Source organism: Pararge aegeria, chromosome 4 (genome assembly GCF_905163445.1).
Source record: "Pararge aegeria chromosome 4, ilParAegt1.1, whole genome shotgun sequence".
In the NCBI taxonomy this organism is placed as follows: domain Eukaryota; kingdom Metazoa; phylum Arthropoda; class Insecta; order Lepidoptera; family Nymphalidae; genus Pararge; species Pararge aegeria.
The window spans coordinates 5,475,159-5,494,271 of record NC_053183.1 but is presented as its reverse complement, the minus strand read 5'-3'; the positions used below and the strand labels follow the sequence as shown (position 1 = coordinate 5,494,271).

The window sequence follows — 19,113 nt, the reverse complement described above, 5'->3', positions numbered from 1 at the left end:
GAATTGGGTATATTGTTCAAACACGCTTGCGCGTTGGGTAGATCAATATTGCCCGATGTTTTCCAATAGTAGGTAACAGGTAGAGCTCGAACGTAATAATGTGGTATTCAGTATGGAGTTCCCATACATTAATACACATTCTTGAAAACAGTGCAATAAATGAAATGAATTATGAATACAAATTATTTTGCATTTTATTCCGCTGTTAACACTTCAATAATATTTTATGGTTTTTACTCGTTTTAAAGTTTAGACTTGGTTTTAGGGAACTCCATTAGTAAAGGTATTTTAAATTATTGGTAGAACTAGAGATACTTGATGGACCTTATTGCACCTTTTTTTCATAAAATATATTCGAGCTCAGCTATTCTGCCACACCTGGCGTTTTATGCATATAACCTGGTGTTATTACATTATATTTTAAATTAAAAGTATATCGTTATCTCGTAACTGTAAAGTCCTGAACCGTTGAGGTAGAGTGTAGTCTTGAAATTATGGATTTTCTTAGACAAAGCGACAATATTCAAATATATGGACAACTTCTAGTAAATATTGGATAGAAGCAGGCGTTATTTTGGGGAATTTCATGATCATCATCATCATCATCATCATGTCAACCAATCGACGTCCACTGCTGGACATAGGTCTTTTGTAGGGAGTTCCACAATACACGGTCCTGGGCCGCTTGCCTCCAGCGGCTCCCAGCGACTCGCCTGATGGCATCTGTCCACCTCGTTGGGGGCCGACCAACGCTGCGTTTACCGGTGCGAGGTCGCCATTCCAGTACCTTAAGACCCCAACGTCCATCGGTTCTACGAGCTATGTGCCCTGCCCATTGCCATTTCAGCTTCGCGACTCGCTTATTCATGATATTTTTAATTTTCATAATAACTTTTAGTAAAGCGTGAATCTGTCAAAAATATACCATTTTGGGGTTATTCATATCTCAGATTTATTTCAAAATAGATATGGTACCTGCCTATTTATTATTATTACGCGTATTTATTTTTAACTATACATATGATTGTTTTCTTTTTGAGCACTATATAGAGGTCCTATTCCAACAACAAAGGCTCAATTTTAAACGATAACAAAAGTGTGTGTATTACAGACTTAAGACATTAATTAAAAGGCTCTGATAGGTTATTCAACATTTATTCTTAACATTCAATAAATAAAGATAATCCAAACACATAAGAATGACACAGTATTTAATAGGTATATTCATTCAAAAAACTAAAAAAACATCAGTTACTCATAATCATTTCAAATTATATTCTATAGGTAAAGGTAACCTAGGTAGTTTCGCTATCGATAATTTAATATATTTCGTGAATTATGCGTCGGACAAAGCAGCGACACCTGGAAGCACTTTACCTGTGAATATAAATATTAAACACATTAAACAAATATTAAATGATACGATTAAATAGTATAGATAAAAGTAAATCTAAAGATTGTAAGTTAATAACCATAGGGTTACAATAGGCTCTCAATGTAGTATTGTCATTTGCCTTAACTCTTACACTTATTATACGCTCATAACATACCTTCAAAAATACGCAACTACAATAAAAATTTAAAAAAATATATTAGCAGAAAACTATAATAATTATATTTCCACTACATTACAAGGTTCAAAGATTAATTACAAATTACTTATTCTTTGCGTCTTAAAACTACACGTCCATTTTTTATCATAATTTTTAGTTGAAAATGTGCCTTACTTTTTTATAAGTACACATTCTGTGTAACGAAACGAAACGAAAGGAAAATAACTTCTCCCTTTTATGCGTCTAATCATTTAACGTACCGTTACGGTAGATTTATAGTTATTTATGAGTGAATGTTTTTATTATTTTTAAAACATTCTGTATAAAAAAAAGAAATGAGAGCATTGTTTACATAACAAGACAAGTAAGAACAACTATAGTATACATTTAGCGGGTTTTAGCGGTTTAGCGGTTACCCTCTAAAAATACAAAAAAATACGCATAGAGTTGGTATCAATAACTTTAAAGGAAAATTGACTGCAGTTTCGTGCATACGGCTCGCAATCAGCACTGCATTGTACGAGCGTCGCGTTATTTATGATTATCGCCTTTGCGGACTTTCCGTCGATTCGTTATGCCATAATTATACGTAACTGTTATTTTTATTTTCAAAAGGCTTCGAAATACAGCGGATTCGTACACGTCTACCAATACGATCAGCAGGGCTAGCACGGGCAGGAGATAAAAATTATATCCCCCGATTAATTCCCGATTAATACAATATAATTAATGTGTCCACTTGCTTAAAGCACGGGAACATGGAATAGTAGAAGTCTACCCCCGTTTATTATTACACATATATTATTTGGATATTATTTCAACTTGTGCGCTTGTGTCTGAGACTTGATAAAGCTATGGGAGAAGATATATTTTTATTCTTTCCCCGGGGATATAATTTTCTCCTGCCCATGCCAGCCGTGTTGAAGAGCATTTTCACAGAGTGAGTGATACATCAGAATTTGCAGTTTTCTTTTTATGACCTTTCCGACACTTTTCAGCCGAGGAAAGGCATAAAATAATTTTCAGTAAGCGAGATATATATAAACCATTCGATTACAAAGGCAAAGTAAAATCTGAATTGGTTTTTAAAGCTTCTTCTTTTGTGCTCATAGTTTTGTGACCAAAAAATACTGTTTTAATATGTACTGGTTTGTTAAAACGTAGTGAGGTCTTAGTATAGAGACTGCGTATTTTAGAGTTCAGTTCCGTTTTCAAAATGGTAGAAGCAAACCCTTGTACTTTCTCTATCCGACACAACCTTATAAAAGTTGGTATTCATGGTATTGACATGTAATTTGGAATTAAGCCTTGTTTAACTAATGTGTTATTAAGGGCTGAACACACGTAATCTTTCTTCGGAGATTACCCCATAAGTTTCTACCCCATTCAGAGCAGTCGTGAGATTGCCCGCGACTCACGAGACGCGGCACGAAACACTGACGTGGAGGGTTCGAAACTACTACATAATTCACGTGAGGTCAGCCGTTAAAACGCATTAAAATGAATTTTACTCACGACAGTTTCAAATTGACTAGATTGCAAATGAGAAACACATGTGTTTTTTTAAACGGAGATATCTATCTATAACGCTTCGGTTAATAGGTAATAATCATAACGAGCGTTATGACCTCTCCAGAAACATTTGTTATTCATAATGGCTTTTATGCTATTAGTTTTATGAACTACTAGCTGTCCCTGCAAACTTCGTACCGCGGATATTTTTTTTTTTCTTATGAATGTATATTTTAATACTTATCCGGTCTAATAGGAATCCTAAAAATTAAATATCATAAAAATTGATCCAGCCGTTCTTGAGTTATAAATGGTGTAACTAACACAACTTTCTTTTATATATATATAGATAGATTTTTGTATTCACTTTTAGTAACTGTAACAATTTAATTTAATTTTTTTATTTATATATATAATAATAACAAATAATAAAAATTATGTCGTCCTTCGAAATGAGCAAAGTTTTTCGGCTTGAACTTTATAGAAATATAAATGAAGCTTAAAATAATATTAGGTTTTGCAAAAGCGCCATCTCATTTTTTATTTTTTTAAAACCACATTGTTTTTGAAATCCCTGTGAAAATAGAAAGACCATTCCATCCCCTTATTTTCATAGTTTTCAAAGCAAAAAAAAACTGTAATAAATAGTGTTGATAGGTGTTGTAACTTGTATATTACACGGTACTGAAGGTTTTCTGTGGAAGGCGGTAGTGGACTTACCTTCAAGCAATTCGAGGGACGCGCCTCCGCCAGTAGACACGTGGGATACTTTGTCTTCTGTACCCCACTTGGCACAGCAGGTTGCTGTATCACCGCCACCTGCATGGACAATTTTACGGATTCATCATCATTTCGATACAAATAACTGTACCGAAATCCGATTAAGGTAGAAAATCCTTTCTTTTGCCTTAGCTTATGTAAATTAGACAAAGGTTACCTACATAAAACCATCTATTGGTACACATAGTTTTATGTAAACCATCGTACCATACCTAAAAGGGTCGTTAACCCAATGTTTAAAGCCCTTAAATAACATCAGGGCTTAATATATAATGTATTTACCCATCTGATTTTTATTTCAATTTTTTATTTATTTGCATAAAAAATTACAAAAAAAAAATCTTATTATACTTACTACGTGTTTACACCATAAATAGCAGTACATTGAAAATTTCTAATAATAAATTTTAAAGTATATGCACCGAATGCAATGCATTTCACTTTGTTCGTCTCGTCCTTTCGTATGCAAAAAATATTGCTTTTCCGGCAAACTCAGAACGGATAAAGTAATGTTTGCATGTCAATCAGAGCGATTAAACTTTGTGGCGAAAATGCATCAGAAAACCACCCACGTTTGTAATATTATATGCTAACAGAGAATTAAGTCTCGGTACGTTAACTACAGATTATTACTGCCAGTTTAACATGTTGTTTATAAAAATTATCAAAAGTTACTTAAAAAGTAGGTATTCAGTTTTTTCTTAATATTACGAGGATTAATATCGTCTCTTACATCAGTGAGTAATCATTAATTAATCGAAGTACTAGGTAAACGTTCGTGCGCTCGAAGTACATTTAAGTTGGGTACAATTTATTTACGGGACAAGTTTAGGATAACTTTTGCAATTTTTAATGATATTGATTGATTTTGAACAAAAACGATTGTCCGGATTTTTTTGCGTTATCTATCCTCGAACCTTTGAGAGCACATAATGCGGCGTGACAATAAAATCCTTAAAGCCAGTCAACCGCATCGGAGTTACGTAATTTAAGTAGGCGTAATATAAGCACTTTTGAGAAGACAAGTATGTCTGCAGTGGCTCTACCACCGGTTAAAAAGGCAGATTGAATCGTGAACAAGTCAGCAAGGAACTTGGCAGATTTATTTTAACATTACATTTTACAAATAAACAATAAATTTTTTATTCTCTGTGAGATGAAAGTGCCGGGTCGCTGCTCCTATGAGAGAGAAACTTGTGCTGGGAAGTGGTACGTTATTAGGCACTGTGTTTGGGCTACATCTAAACTAATATTACCAAAAGGGTTTAAATTTTTTTTGTTGAAACTCTCTTCAAGCTCTACAATTATTACCTGGGTTCAAACTTTCTCTGTTTTATAGCCAAATTATTAGGTAAACACCATGCCACGGACTTTTAATGAAAGCGAAAATGAAGTAATAAAGCGGGCGGGCGATGCGACGCGGTGGGTCGGGGATTTATTTATTAGATATTTAGTTGTAAGAGAAGATATACATACCGATAATAGTGATAGCTCCGTTGGCTGTCGCTTTAACAACGCCATCCATTAGGGCACGGGTGCCTCCCGCAAACTTCTCGAATTCAAATACGCCAGCTGGTCTGAAACCAAAAATGTATTCGTCCATTTGCAGTTACCTTCAGTGTTAATAATCAGTGAATAAAGGCTATTTTTATTTATTTTAATACAAACTATTTAACAAGTTATTTTAACCCTTACCCGTTCCATACAATGACTTTAGCTCTAGCGATAGGCTCTGCAAAGAGCTCCCTCGATTTAGGTCCAACATCTAAACCTATCCAGCCGTCAGGGATACCACTCTCAATATCAGCTGTTCCTGCCTAAGAATAAAAATAAAAAAAAGTTATGTTCAAGAATTTGTAGGTAAGTTTAGCCATTTTTATAGCTAGATTCAAATAAAACTGATAAATGAGGTACACAAATTACCTGGGCATTTTCATCAAACTTGTCAGCGGTAGTAAAATCTACTGGCAAGTGGATTTTAACATTGTTCTTAGCAGCCTTTTCTAGTAATTTTGAAATAATTTTAGCACCTTCAGCATCATATAAAGAGTTACCGATCTGAAATATAAAACGAGTATTAAAATGTAAACAGAGTTAAAATTCTTAACAAGATTAAAAGAAAGTTAAGAATTTAGTTCTATTTAAATATATAATCATTTTCAGCAGTACCTCAGATATTTAGGCCCTAGTAATTTTTTTTTTTTTTTTTTTTTTTTTTTTTTTTTTTTTTTTTTTTTTTTTTTTTTTTTTTTTTTTTTTTTTTTTTTTATAACTAAACTCTATACACTAAGATTGCTCTATTTTCTACTCAACATTGACTGTTATAAGTGTAAAAATTCTTGGTGATCTAATTATATGTACAATTAAAATAACTTATATCACAGATCAGTAACGGCCAAATTTCCTTTGTTAAGGCCAAAGACATTTTTCTATATATTTTTTATTAAATTTCATATAATTCATAGTCTTATGTAATTCTAACATGCAGGTATAAAAGATTCTTCCCACATTTTTTATATCACAGATACTTACCGACATACCCTTCGTTTCTTTCAAGAAGGTGAAAGCCATGCCACCACCAATTATCATTTCGTTAACTTTGTCCAATAAGTTCTCGATAAGAAGAATTTTGTCTGCTACCTTTGCGCCGCCGAGTATGGCAAGGAATGGTCTACAAAAAATATATAAAAATTATACTTAAAGATTTTTTTAAATATACACACTAGACCCTAGAGCTGAAATCACACCAGATGGAAAATCATGTTATGAAGGCATATATAATATGGGTATATTATAGGTGAGAGCTTAAAGCTTGTAGGGAAAGCCAGATCTTTATGCTGCTGTTAGAAATCATGAAGCAAAAGGATGTGTTTAATTGAATATCAACAGTGTAACAGTGTAAATATTGACAATACCTTGCGGATTGGTGTTAAAGAGTTGGTGACAAACTACAACTTATGAGGCTAATATTAATGCGCTGTTGCAATTGATATATCTTCACAATGAATAGATACATAGTGATCTTTTATTATATAATAATACTTGCTTATAGTTCCATGTAATGTTTAAACATTATGATAAAACACTTAGTACACATATAATAATTTGACGGCCGACTGGTGCAGTTGGCAGCGAACCTGCTTTCTGAGTCCAAGGCCGTGGGTTCGATTCCCACAACTGGAAAATGTTTGTGTGATGAGCATTAAGTGTTTTTCAGTGTCTGGGTGTTTATATGTATTTTCTAAGTATTTATATATATATAATTCATAAAAATATTCATCAGTCATCTTAGTACCCATAACACAAGCTACGCTTACTTTGGGGCTAGATGGCGATGTGTGTATTGTCGTAGTATATTTATTTATATTTATAAAAAAAAAAAAAAAATTTAAAATTCATACCTCTCAGGTTCATGAAGAGCTTTAGCAAAATACTGGAGCTCCTTCTTGAGTAAAAATCCACTGGCTCTCTGGTCAAAACCCTCACCCATCATAGAGCTGTGAGCTCTGTGTGCTGTACCTAAAACAATACTTAAAATACTTAAGTATTTATCATACTTTTTGGAATCAAAATAAAGAGTTCTCAGAAAGAGCACAGCTCATGCTAAGGTACAATATCTAGGAACTTTTATATGTTATATTTATTTATTGCCATTCTCAGTCTTAAAGTTCCCCAATTGGTCTGCCCAATACAAATAAAGGTTATATATAACTCACACATAGCTGTGTCTTACAACCTGAAAATACAAAAAAATGTGAAGTGAGTCAATGTGAGGAATTAAAAATATCTTACCAAAGGCATCATTAATATAAACATCGCCCAACTTCCTCAGGCTAGCCCGGAATGCTTTAACTTTCTCTGGATCTGCCTTTGCCTTGGCTCCATTAGCATCAACTCCTTTACCTTCCTCTTCAATGTGGAAGCGCACATTCTCTAGTAATATAAGGGATCCCACTGGTGGGTCAGCACAGGCAGCTTCAACTTCTGCCCCCACACAGTCAGGAAGGAATGTGACATCTCTAAAATGGTTCATTTTAATTTTACTTATAAAAATAAAACACAAATACAAATTTCCCTATGTGTGAACACAGATAAGTGGATGATTTTTTTGTTAATTAAGTTCATGCTTCCAATTTAAAAAGTTACTTCTTAGTGTTTTATTTCTTGCGCTAATACATAATATTCTGTAGTGTTTGTGAGGCCAGTTAGCTTACTAACTATTAATGTCTTGCCTAATAGTAGCAGATAGACTAGCAGACTAAAAGCAGAGAAATAATATACACAATACCTGTTTAATAACTTTTTAAGCTCTTCAGCAACAGGCTTTAGCGTGTATTTTAGATTTGCTCGACCGTCCGGTCTTCCCAGATGTGACATTAAGACTACAGATTTGGCACCCTTGTCTAGTGCATATTTCACTGAATCCAAAGCAGCGACTATGCGTTGGTTATTTGTAATAACACCTTCTTTCAGTGGTACGTTGAAGTCCACTCTAAAACAAATATAAAGCGTTTTATAATTCGGCAAGATCGAGACAGAAACTTTTGTATTTGTTTATTAAATTACTTACCTCATTAATACGCGTTTCCCACCCAAATTAAGGGCATCAATACTAAGTTTGTTTAGAGCCATTTCGTAATTACTTTACTCTGTAAATAATTTTAATTTAAATTCTAAAGCAATTTAGCGAACATGAACTTCGCAAAGTAAATTTTAGACAAATTTGACCTTGTAATGTCAAAAGGGTCAACCGGTCAAACGTTCTTGCCATATTCAAAAAAATATAATTTCAGCATGGGGCTTTACATTCTCGGACTTAGAGGATTAAGAATATTTTATGGAAGTAGGAGATGATTTTTAAATGATTTGTCTAAATATTTTACTTTTATACTTTTTATTATTCAAAAATCTCTTCTTAATTTAGTGTCTATCTCAGTTTTATCATAAATATTTTATTAATTTTTAACGACAACCATAAATAATAGATGACGTCATGTTGGTAGGCGGAGCCAATGAGAGGGAACGCGGGAGGGAATTTTTTGCCGAATTCTCGTCGAATAGCTTCAACTTATGTTGGCATCACTGTCCGTTCTTCGCGAAATGCACGCATTGGGACGCTCGGATTTAGAATGTTCCCTAAAAATCTACGTTGAATTGAATGAAACTTTGTTAGTGAGTGAAAAGTTTTGTGATTTCTCTACCGAAAAGTTGTATTTAGGTTCGAGTTCAGTGAGTATTAGTGACTGTTTTGGGTGACCAACAAAGTTACGAGAAGTGCGTCGAAAGTTGAAACATGGTGCCGCTAGGACCCGGGCCAGGCCATCCTACCGCACACCAAACTCACGGCGGCCCATCTACTAATTTGTCCGGTTCAAATTCGTTGTCACAAAGTTCCTCGCAGTCAAACAAGTCGTCGGTAGCGGTAAGTGTTTAGTAGCATTGCCCAATATTACGCCGTTTTGTATCAATCTGGCGGCTCGCACATGTTTATGTAACTTGTAGTTCGAGCACGTGCGATTTGGCGCTAATTTTGATAATGGTTTTCAGAAGCCGAACTACACTTTAAAATTTACACTTGCGGGACACACGAAGGCTGTGTCGTCGGTTAAATTCAGCCCAAATGGAGAATGGCTTGCGAGCTCCTGTGAGTATAATTAGCATACTTATGACGTTGTTTTGATATTAAACCATATTAGACTTTATCAAAGTTTTACAAGTAAACTGAGTGCTTCAAATCCAATTAACAAAAAATGCATAGTACACAGTTATATCCAGTAGGCACATTCTGACCTTTTGTAGCAGCTCGGAAGTTTATAAATAGTACATAACTATGGCTAAGATTTAAAAATAATCTCTGTAGCATACTGCTTTTTTGTAAATAGACAATTAATTATGCATTATGAGATTTCTCAATACACAAACCCTTCAATGGTTTTTTTTTACTGTAGTATACTGCTTTTCTGTAACTGAACCATTCATTGTGAAGTGTTTTCTTTATTTCATAACTTTAAAATCACACACAGCCCACCAGCAGTTGTTTTGAGTAGTGAAGTTTTACAAATTAATTCACTTTTGTCTTGTACCAGTTTGTACTAGAAACTTCTCATAAAGCAGTAAAATATGAATAACTAAAAACAATTCAAACTGTGAAAATTCAAGCCACATCACACTTTTAGTATATAAAAAATATTTTGTCACAGTTTTCTGTGACTTCTGTTCTATCTGAAAAAGGCAAAAGTTTTGAATTTGCATTCATTTTGTAAGTTAATTTCATTTCACATATTCAGATCATTTACTGTTTCTTATTAAGCATTATTCAAAACATTAACTGGGTCACATCTATTAGCACAAGTAAAGTGATAATGAGGTAAGCATAGAATACTTGCTAACTTACCTGAACATAGTATTATAGTTGACACTTATATTGCAACAGTAACTAATAGGCATATCTTATGTGGTCATATATTCTTTTACAAAGTTGGCATAAATTTTGTGTATGAGGAACAAGTTTTATTAGCCAACTTGTTGAGGTCAACATAAAACGACCAACATCCATTTGGTAATTTACATTTTTTTTAATTTTGTCTAGTCTGGTCTGATTTTAGTTTTGAATCAATTTTGGTAGTGCTACAATGCAAAAAGATTTGCCACCTAGCAATTTATTATTCAAGTATGATCCAGTGTTGAAACTGAACAAATCCTGAACAGGTAAGTCTGCTACCTCACTTACTAACAGGTGAGATTGCAGTCAAGGATAAAACAGAAACTTGTCATGGAATAAAAAATTGTTCGCAAGTTGCATGTGAAAAAACCTTGCATGCAAGTGTGGCCCACAAATTCACCTGTGTTAATATCTTATTTCGCATGAGATTAAATGCTTCAGTATAAGTTGCCTTTGCAACCTTCAGATACAAACTTCCTCAGTTTACATATTAGAGGGTCAAAAGCAGATACAAAAACCCACTTGCTCATATATTAGTGCAGATTTGTTCAAAGTAAAGTTTAAAAAATCTACTACTATCAAATAACTCTAAATTTTACTACTGTGGAGACAATGAAATAGCAATGATATCATTTATTTGTATGATACAAAATCATATACTTCTATAAATAAATAAGTTCTTATGTGCACACTGCCACTATTCACATTCATTTTATTTTACAGCTGCTGACAAACTTATTAAAGTGTGGGGAGCTTACGATGGCAAATTTGAGAAGACTATTTCCGGACACAAGATGGGCATCAGCGATGTTGCATGGTCCTCAGACAGCCGGTTGATTGTTAGTGCCAGTGATGACAAAACTTTAAAGGTATGCATACCATAAATCATTACCATAACAACATAGTTTCATCACTCAACATTAACATTTAGAGAGTTGACCTTGAAATGTTATGTTTAAAATTTGTATAACCTTATTTTAATGCTTATTTTTCAAGGTAATTTAAACATTGGTTATTTATACCTTCTATATTGCATGAAGGAACAAACGAAAAGTTATAATTTTACAAAGTATACTTTGGTACTGCTAGGTATTTTGTGTTTGCCTTGAAAACAAGGTTCATTATATTTAAAATTAACTAGCTAACTAGTGATGCACAAAATAATTCACACTTATTTTGTACTAGTGTAAACCTAAGCATTTTACATAAAAAGCAGCAAAATATGTGCTAAAAACTACAATGAAAGTGACCGAGATATTCAAGGCTATCTTGAATATCTCTCTGGCTTTTTATACATATATTTTTTGTTACTAAATAAAAGCACAGTAAATTCAGTAAATTCATGTAAACCTAATTTTTGTTATCTAAGTTATTTAATCTAGACTGTTTATAATAAGGTCAGGTTAAAAATATCTGGAGTAATTTCTCACGGCAATTGAACCCTTTTATCTCTTTAAGATAATTCAGTGCGCTCTGATTAGAATGTTTACATCTAGGGCAACTGATAGTGTCTAAAGACATTTCATTCTGCAGCTTGATATTAAAATATTACAGCAAGATAGTGCAAGAATGATGTAAATTTTAGTAGATAATTTCATAAAAAGTAGATAGAGATGAGTGTTGAAGCGCTCATTCCACTGAGGCAAAGGATATGGTATATTTTTCTTAGTCAGATAAAAGGTAAACAAAAAGCGTAAGCGACGTGTTCTATTCTTCATACTATGACGAAACAATGAAACTAGTGAAAATTGAGAAAAAGTTTACTTTTCACCATAGCTTTTATGCATACTCATAGTTTTTTGATTTTAATATTATAACTTATTTTAGTTAAACGTTCACACCTATACTTGAAGCAATTATCTAAATATTTATTTAAACACTAGCTGTCGCCCGCGATTGGTTGCGTAGTTAGGATGTTAATTAATGATAAACAAACAAACACTTTCGCATTTACAATATTTCTAAGGATTAGTAGGATGTTTTGATAACTTTTATGTTTTGTTTAATAGTTATAGAGTGTATTTTAATTTATAATAGGTATATCTTCTCTATAGGAAAGCATGATAATTATTGTTTTTTTAACCTAAACAAACCTTTCCACTTTTAATTCTAGGTCTGGGAGCTAAGTTCGGGCAAATGCTTGAAAACACTAAAGGGCCACAGTAACTATGTGTTTTGTTGCAATTTCAACCCACAAAGTAATCTTATAGTTTCGGGAAGTTTCGACGAGAGTGTTCGAATATGGGATGTAAGAACAGGTAAGCAGTACTTCATTAATGTTGTTTAGACAAAATGACCCAGTGAACTACTTATCATCTAAAATTGAATTTATTTTTAACTACTCATAAGTCATCAATACAACACCATGTATAGAAAGTAAAACTAACTATTATCAAAACATGATAAGTAATTCTCAGCTTTAAAAGTTTTTAATTCATTGAGTGCCAAGCCATTATCTGCTTTACTTTTTTGTTAAGTTTTTTGAAGTGTTCAGCAGATAGGGTGTGGACACTGCATGAGTCATACTGAAAATACTCTTTTTTTGTATTGTATTTTTTTTTATGTGATGAACTTCACCTTCTTATGTGCTGATTATAAATACATCAATATGTAAGTTATTAAGACATACAATCGTGGCATTCAATGAAGTAACACCTGCCATCACCTGGAAGGTCATTGGTCCTAGGATCATTCCCCCAGTTCTCTTTGTTTGGTGTACAAGTTACACTGATGTTTATGCAACATACTCAAACCCCAACTGACCTTTTTGTTGCTTTCGTGAACAAGTATCCTGTATATTGGTATATAGATAGGATGGTTCGGTTACAATAATTATAAAGAGTATGAATGAAATGAAATTATTTATTTTTAACAAAGGCAATGGAACGATTCGCGCAGTGAGCTGCGACCGTGCTTTCAGCACAGCTGTGGGTTCGATTACCGCAACATGAATGTTTTCGAGTGGCTGGGTGTTTATCTGTATTTTATTTGAACCAGTATATAATTCATGGAAATATTCATCAGTTATCTTAGTACTCATAATACAAGCTACGCTTACGGCAAAATGGCGGTGTGTGTATTGTCGTAGTAGATGAAAGAAATGAGAAATGAAACATTGTAATGGCATGATACAATACAACATAAATGTTTAAAAGTGCCAATATTTTAGATCTTTTATAATATGTAGCTAATATATAATATAGTGTAGTTATACTTATAAAAAATTTCATAACATATAATATAGTGTAGTTATACTTATAAAAAAATTCATAACATGCTAGCTACATTGTCATATTAGAATTACTTTTTCCTGTATTGACAAAATGTAAGATTGGGAATAAATAGAAAAAACATATAAATCTTAAATAAACATACTTAAATACATTTAGCCATTATAAAACCTTTTTATTGCCATAAATTTAATTTCAATCATTAGAATAAACATAAGAAAATAAAATACACTAATAAATGAATTTGCTAGTATTTAATACGTGTTTGATCGCACGATATTATTTCGCTGGAGGGCTCTAAAACTAGTGAGTACTAATTGGTTACGGTAACGTAATTGTTAATAATTCCGCATCCTCTTGCAGGCAAATGTTTAAAAACGTTACCAGCGCATTCAGATCCAGTATCGGCCGTGCATTTCAACAGAGATGGAAGCCTCATTGTCTCCTCGAGTTACGATGGTCTATGGTGAGTAAAACCATAATAGTAGTTTTATTTTATTGTTTAAAAGTTGAAAGAGATGTTATACACGCTATTCTAGCGGAAAACAGACGCGACGCGTGTTTAAATCCAATCATCGTGTTTTCTATGAATCATGCTATACACCCATACAATTAAATATCAGATATTAAATATCTTGGTGCCTGGTGGTATGTTAAATACACAAGTAGTATTTCCGTAGCGTCATCGCTCTATATGTTATGATAGGCATGTATGTAGCACAATGCTGAGCTGAACTTTTTCTTATGTGGCGTTTTGGCTTGCCACTGTTTACTAAAAAAAAGGTTCTTTCTTGTTCATTTCTCATGCCAGTTGGGTCATAATGCAGGTCAAAAATCTTGTTACGCAATTGCATTAACATGTATAATCATGAATAGTCCATAACAGTCCACTGCTGGCAGACCGCTAACTAAAAGCTCCTCCATGGGAGGGTTTACCCATAATCACTATTCTGGGCAGATTTCTTGATGGTAGTAGGATGTGATAACCGTATACACCAATCAGCCGTCAGTATACACCAAGTGTTACACTTCATTTTTGCATTGTTTTTTTTTTTATTTCACTACCAGTGACTATTACCTTCCCTTGTGTTAAGTGATCATGCAGTCTAATTAATGCTTAACCTTTACCCATATTCCATTTTGGTTTAGGTAGGTCAAATTTGATGGTAACTAGCCATGGTCGAAGCCACTCTTACTACTCCACTCTAACTTTGTACTTGTAATTATTCTTTTTTTTTATCTTCTATGCCTATAGAATCACATTGTATTATAACATCTATTAATTTTTTTACCTTTCTCACTAAATGGGCTGATTGCATAAGATTTGTTGATATTACATTAACATACATTAATATTTATATAAATCAGTAGCCAATGCTATGTTGTTTCAAGGCAAATATATATATTTTAAAATGGATTTTAAGAGTTCCTCATTGAATTATTTATGTTATTTAGAGTAAAATTACGACTTGCGAGCAATTCTTAGGTTTGACTATTGTTTTTGCCACAGTTTTTACGGCTGGGTATATAACTTGTAACCTGAAAACTAGTATTGAGTAGTTACACACAATGCCCATGGACCCACTGTTATTGGTTTTTCGAAATCTGAACATGAGTATTTATTTATTTGGTACCTAACCTAAGTGGGTAAGACTTCAGCTTCGCTTTCAGGGGGCCGAGTTTAAACCCCAACACGCATATATTACTTCTGAGAGTTATGTGCATTTGAAGCAATTAAAATGGACAGCGGAGTGATCAGTGGTACTACCACCATTTACCGCGCTTACCAATCCCTTTGCGTGCAGCAGTGGAAGTGATAGGCTATTGTTAGAAATATAGCAGCTCAAGCCCTCAGTGGGCCAGCAATGTGTTGATAATTATGTATGTTTAGTTTAGTGCAGTTACCAATGCAGGTCAACTTTACCTCACTCTGTTACTGTTTTTTTTGTTATAGTCGAATCTGGGACACAGCCTCCGGACAGTGCCTTAAAACACTCATAGATGATGACAATCCACCAGTGTCCTTTGTGAAGTTCTCACCGAATGGCAAATACATCCTGGCAGCAACATTGGACAACACCCTCAAACTTTGGGATTACAGTAGGGGCAAATGTCTAAAGACATACACAGGACATAAAAACGAAAAGTATTGCATTTTTGCCAACTTCAGTGTAACTGGTGGAAAGGTAATTTCATCTGGATTTTTTTACACTTTTTCATAATGTGACGAAACTCTCCAAGGGCAATGTGCCAAATGTATAATTGCCCACTGCCAAAGAGCCACTTGTAAACAGTTATAAAATCTAAATTGTAAAGTACCTGAATCATTGTCAGTTATAAAATCTTAATTTGTAAAGTACGTAAGGGTTAGAATATTTTTTGATCGCGTGTTGAGTTACGCTTGTAAGATGCCTGTAAACCATATGTTTGTTTAGACTTATTAGGCAATAGTTTGCATCTGACTAGGTGATTTCAGCTCAAAATGGATGCACTGACTGACTGTATGTGATAATGATGGTGATGTACAGTAAATGTTGTATCTAAATACTCCATCTAAAACTTACTATTGGTAGCAAATAGTAAGCTTAAAACTTTGTCTCATGAGTCAAATTTTTATAAACATAAATTAATTTAATTTAACACTGTAAATTTGATAACCACTCAGGGCTCAGAGGTTTTACTTCACTGGTAATAAATTACATTAGTAAATATTTTCTAATGTTAAACTTACTATATAACATATAAAAAAGTGATTTGCAAATGTTTCAATTTATATCTGGGATAACATCAGGGCATTCTGGTTGGTGCTTTCTTAACTATTGTGCGATACAGAATTCTAGTTTCATTATTCTTCTAAAACTCCCATGGGGCGCATAAAATTACAATAAACTCTTATTGTAATTTTGCGTTTGATAAACTGGTTAATAATTATTACTCTTTGAGCGAAATTAAATTGGAACCGGTTTCACAATTTAACTAGTTAAATAAACTACACCTAAAGCTTCACTAAAATAATTACGGTACAAGGGTTGGTGAATGAAACAAATGTTTTTTTTCCGATTACCGCGCTTCTTAAGCATTATCATTGAAGAATTTAATTCGCTTCAGAAATGTTATAAGGCTTTTTGTTTACAAACTTAGCTTTTGCACCTCTGTTTTTTTGTTCAACAGTGGATAGTATCAGGCTCTGAAGACAACCTGGTGTATATATGGAACCTGCAGTCAAAAGAGATAGTACAGCGGCTCTCTGGACACACGGACACAGTGCTGTGCACGGCGTGCCATCCCACCGAGAACATCATCGCGTCCGCGGCGCTCGAGAACGACAAAACAATAAAGCTTTGGAAGAGTGACACGTAATATAAAATGGTGAGTTGAATTCTAAAGGAAACATTGTAAGGCAGAACAATAAAGCATTTGTATAATTATCCCATTTTGATAGTAATAGTTTTCCAAATTTGTTAATTTAAAATCAATGCTATGAGGGTCCCAAGGGTGCCGATGTATCTTATACAAAGAACAAGCTTGTAGAAGCACACAACTAACTTGTAGTTTTTTGTATAACTATCAGAATGCCTAGTGAGATTTTCTACCGAAAGCTTACTACGATTTTTATGGAATCTTAAGGGCGCCATCTATTTACAATACTGGGAAACAGCATTGCCACTAGATGGCACTATTTCGATTCCATACGAATCGTAGTTAAGTTTCACGGGATTCAATAGGTAGGTGGGCAGCGACCCTCCTTTCTGAGTCTGAGCCTGTGGTTCGATTCCTACAACTGGAAAATGTTAGTGTCGGGAACATGAATGTTTTTCATTTTCTTGGTGTTTATCTTTCTAAGTATTTTATGTATATTATTCATAAAAATATTCATCAGTCATCAGCTTAGTACCCATAACACAAGCTACATTTACTTGTAGGCTAGGTGGCGATATTTGTATTGTCGTAGTATATTTATTTATTATTTTATTAATCTTACTCTAATAACTGTCTGTTTTTACAATAATTTCGTACTAGAATTATTTAAAGCTAATCTGGCTTGTAAACCCAAATCTATAGAGGTTATAAGATCAGTTGACGAAAACGATATATTAACAGGATTCTAAGTTCTTCAATGTAGAGTGACATGATTCTAAGCTCCCCAATGTTCAGTGACATGATACAAAGTGCCCCAATGTTGAGTGACATGATTCTAAGCTCTCTGAGATTGAGTGGGGTTTCTATGGGCCTCGTTTTATTAACTAATTCTAGAATGAATTCATGTACGTATGTAGTTGATCCATTACTATTTTATGTAGTTATTGATTAGTGCCAAAATTATAAGTGTAACTTCTTATAATTTTAGTATGTGCTAATTTGTGCAAATTTGTGCATTACGCCTTGTATAGATAAATGCATCTAAAACGAGGCGTCAAATAAGCTTCTGAAAAATAGTGCAAAACGAATCGTGAAAATGCAGCCACACGCCAGTTTGAGCAGTTAGTCGCAAGATTTGTACCTCACAGCGTATGCTCAACACGTTACGACTCTTCCATACGTCGTCTAGTGATTTGGCTGCGACTTATTAACCAGCTGATACAGTTTTATTCCAGCCTCATATTAATCCTATATTTAATGTAATCAGACGTATAATGTATTCTCATATAATGATTAACCGAATTATATTTGTTTGTTCCAGATACTCGCATATACAGCGTTTTAAAAAAAAATTACGGCTTCATATTGAGGGCCTGGCTTGTGAATAGTTTTATTTAAGGTTTACGTGTAACAGACAGTTGGTATGCTCTTTCATATCTATACACTTAGTCAAATCACTTGGATGTGTGAATTTTTTTTCATTTGTTATTAAGATATTACATATTTTTGTATCTGGCGTGCAAATGGAAGGAGAATGAAATGTTTTAGCCATTATGTTTTTAGTTTATAGTGAGTTATAAGGATCCTTAAGAATTAAGAAAGCTTAAGAATAACTTGTTGGATGCAATTAAAAATTTAGTAGTTATTAATGGTGGTTTTTCTTCTACATCCCTTAATTTAAGAACTGAGGGCCAGCTCGAACCAAGGATCCATCTCCTGTCCCTGAATAATAACATTTTGACTACACAGTTCAAATGAGGGTTTTGATCATCATCATCATCTGTCCCATCACCACGCTTCGTCGTCGGTATGTCCAGGGCTATACCGGTTCACTTGGTACCATGTGGTCTGCGGGTCGTCTGATAACGGCAAGGTGATTACGTATATCGCGACAGGCGTAAATCTTGTAATTTATAAACGATGGGGGTGATTTTATAACCGCCTGTCTCTAACCAATGGTTCTTAATTTTGTCGAGGCGGGTGACGCGCGCTGACCAGCTTAACATGCGCAAGTCAGTAGTGTGTAGCTTTGGTATGTTTATCCGGCCGATTGGCGCAGTGGGCAGCGACCCTGCTTTCTGAGTCCAAGGACGTGGGCTGGATTCCCACAACTGGAAAATGTGAGTTATGAACATGAATGTTTTTCAGTGTCTGTGTGTTAATATGTATATAATAAGTATTTGTGTATATTATAAATTAAAATATTCATCAGCCATCTTAGTACCAGCACAAGCTA

General features: G+C 33.9%; 2 protein-coding genes across 2 annotated transcripts; one reads left to right on the top strand and one right to left on the bottom strand.

Annotated features, from left to right (window-relative positions):
• Positions 1–1,191: 1,191 nt before the first annotated feature.
• LOC120623243 (phosphoglycerate kinase) lies at positions 1,192–8,578 on the bottom strand. Its single transcript, XM_039889162.1, has 10 exons — positions 8,416–8,578; positions 8,134–8,337; positions 7,638–7,864; positions 7,247–7,364; positions 6,378–6,516; positions 5,769–5,903; positions 5,541–5,662; positions 5,322–5,422; positions 3,786–3,884; positions 1,192–1,377 (listed from the first exon to the last, which is right to left on the bottom strand). The coding sequence occupies exons 1-10, from the start codon at positions 8,475–8,477 to the stop codon at positions 1,337–1,339; spliced, it is 1,248 nt and encodes a 415-aa protein (XP_039745096.1). The 5' UTR covers positions 8,478–8,578; the 3' UTR covers positions 1,192–1,336.
• Positions 8,579–8,906: 328 nt separating this feature from the next.
• Positions 8,907–18,526, top strand: LOC120623308 (WD repeat-containing protein 5). Its single transcript, XM_039889268.1, has 8 exons — positions 8,907–9,267; positions 9,393–9,489; positions 11,011–11,156; positions 12,401–12,545; positions 13,881–13,983; positions 15,472–15,703; positions 16,689–16,886; positions 18,199–18,526. Exons 1-7 carry the CDS (start codon positions 9,139–9,141, stop codon positions 16,875–16,877), a joined length of 1,041 nt encoding a protein of 346 aa, XP_039745202.1. The 5' UTR covers positions 8,907–9,138; the 3' UTR covers positions 16,878–16,886; positions 18,199–18,526.
• The last annotated feature ends 587 nt before the right edge of the window (positions 18,527–19,113 follow it).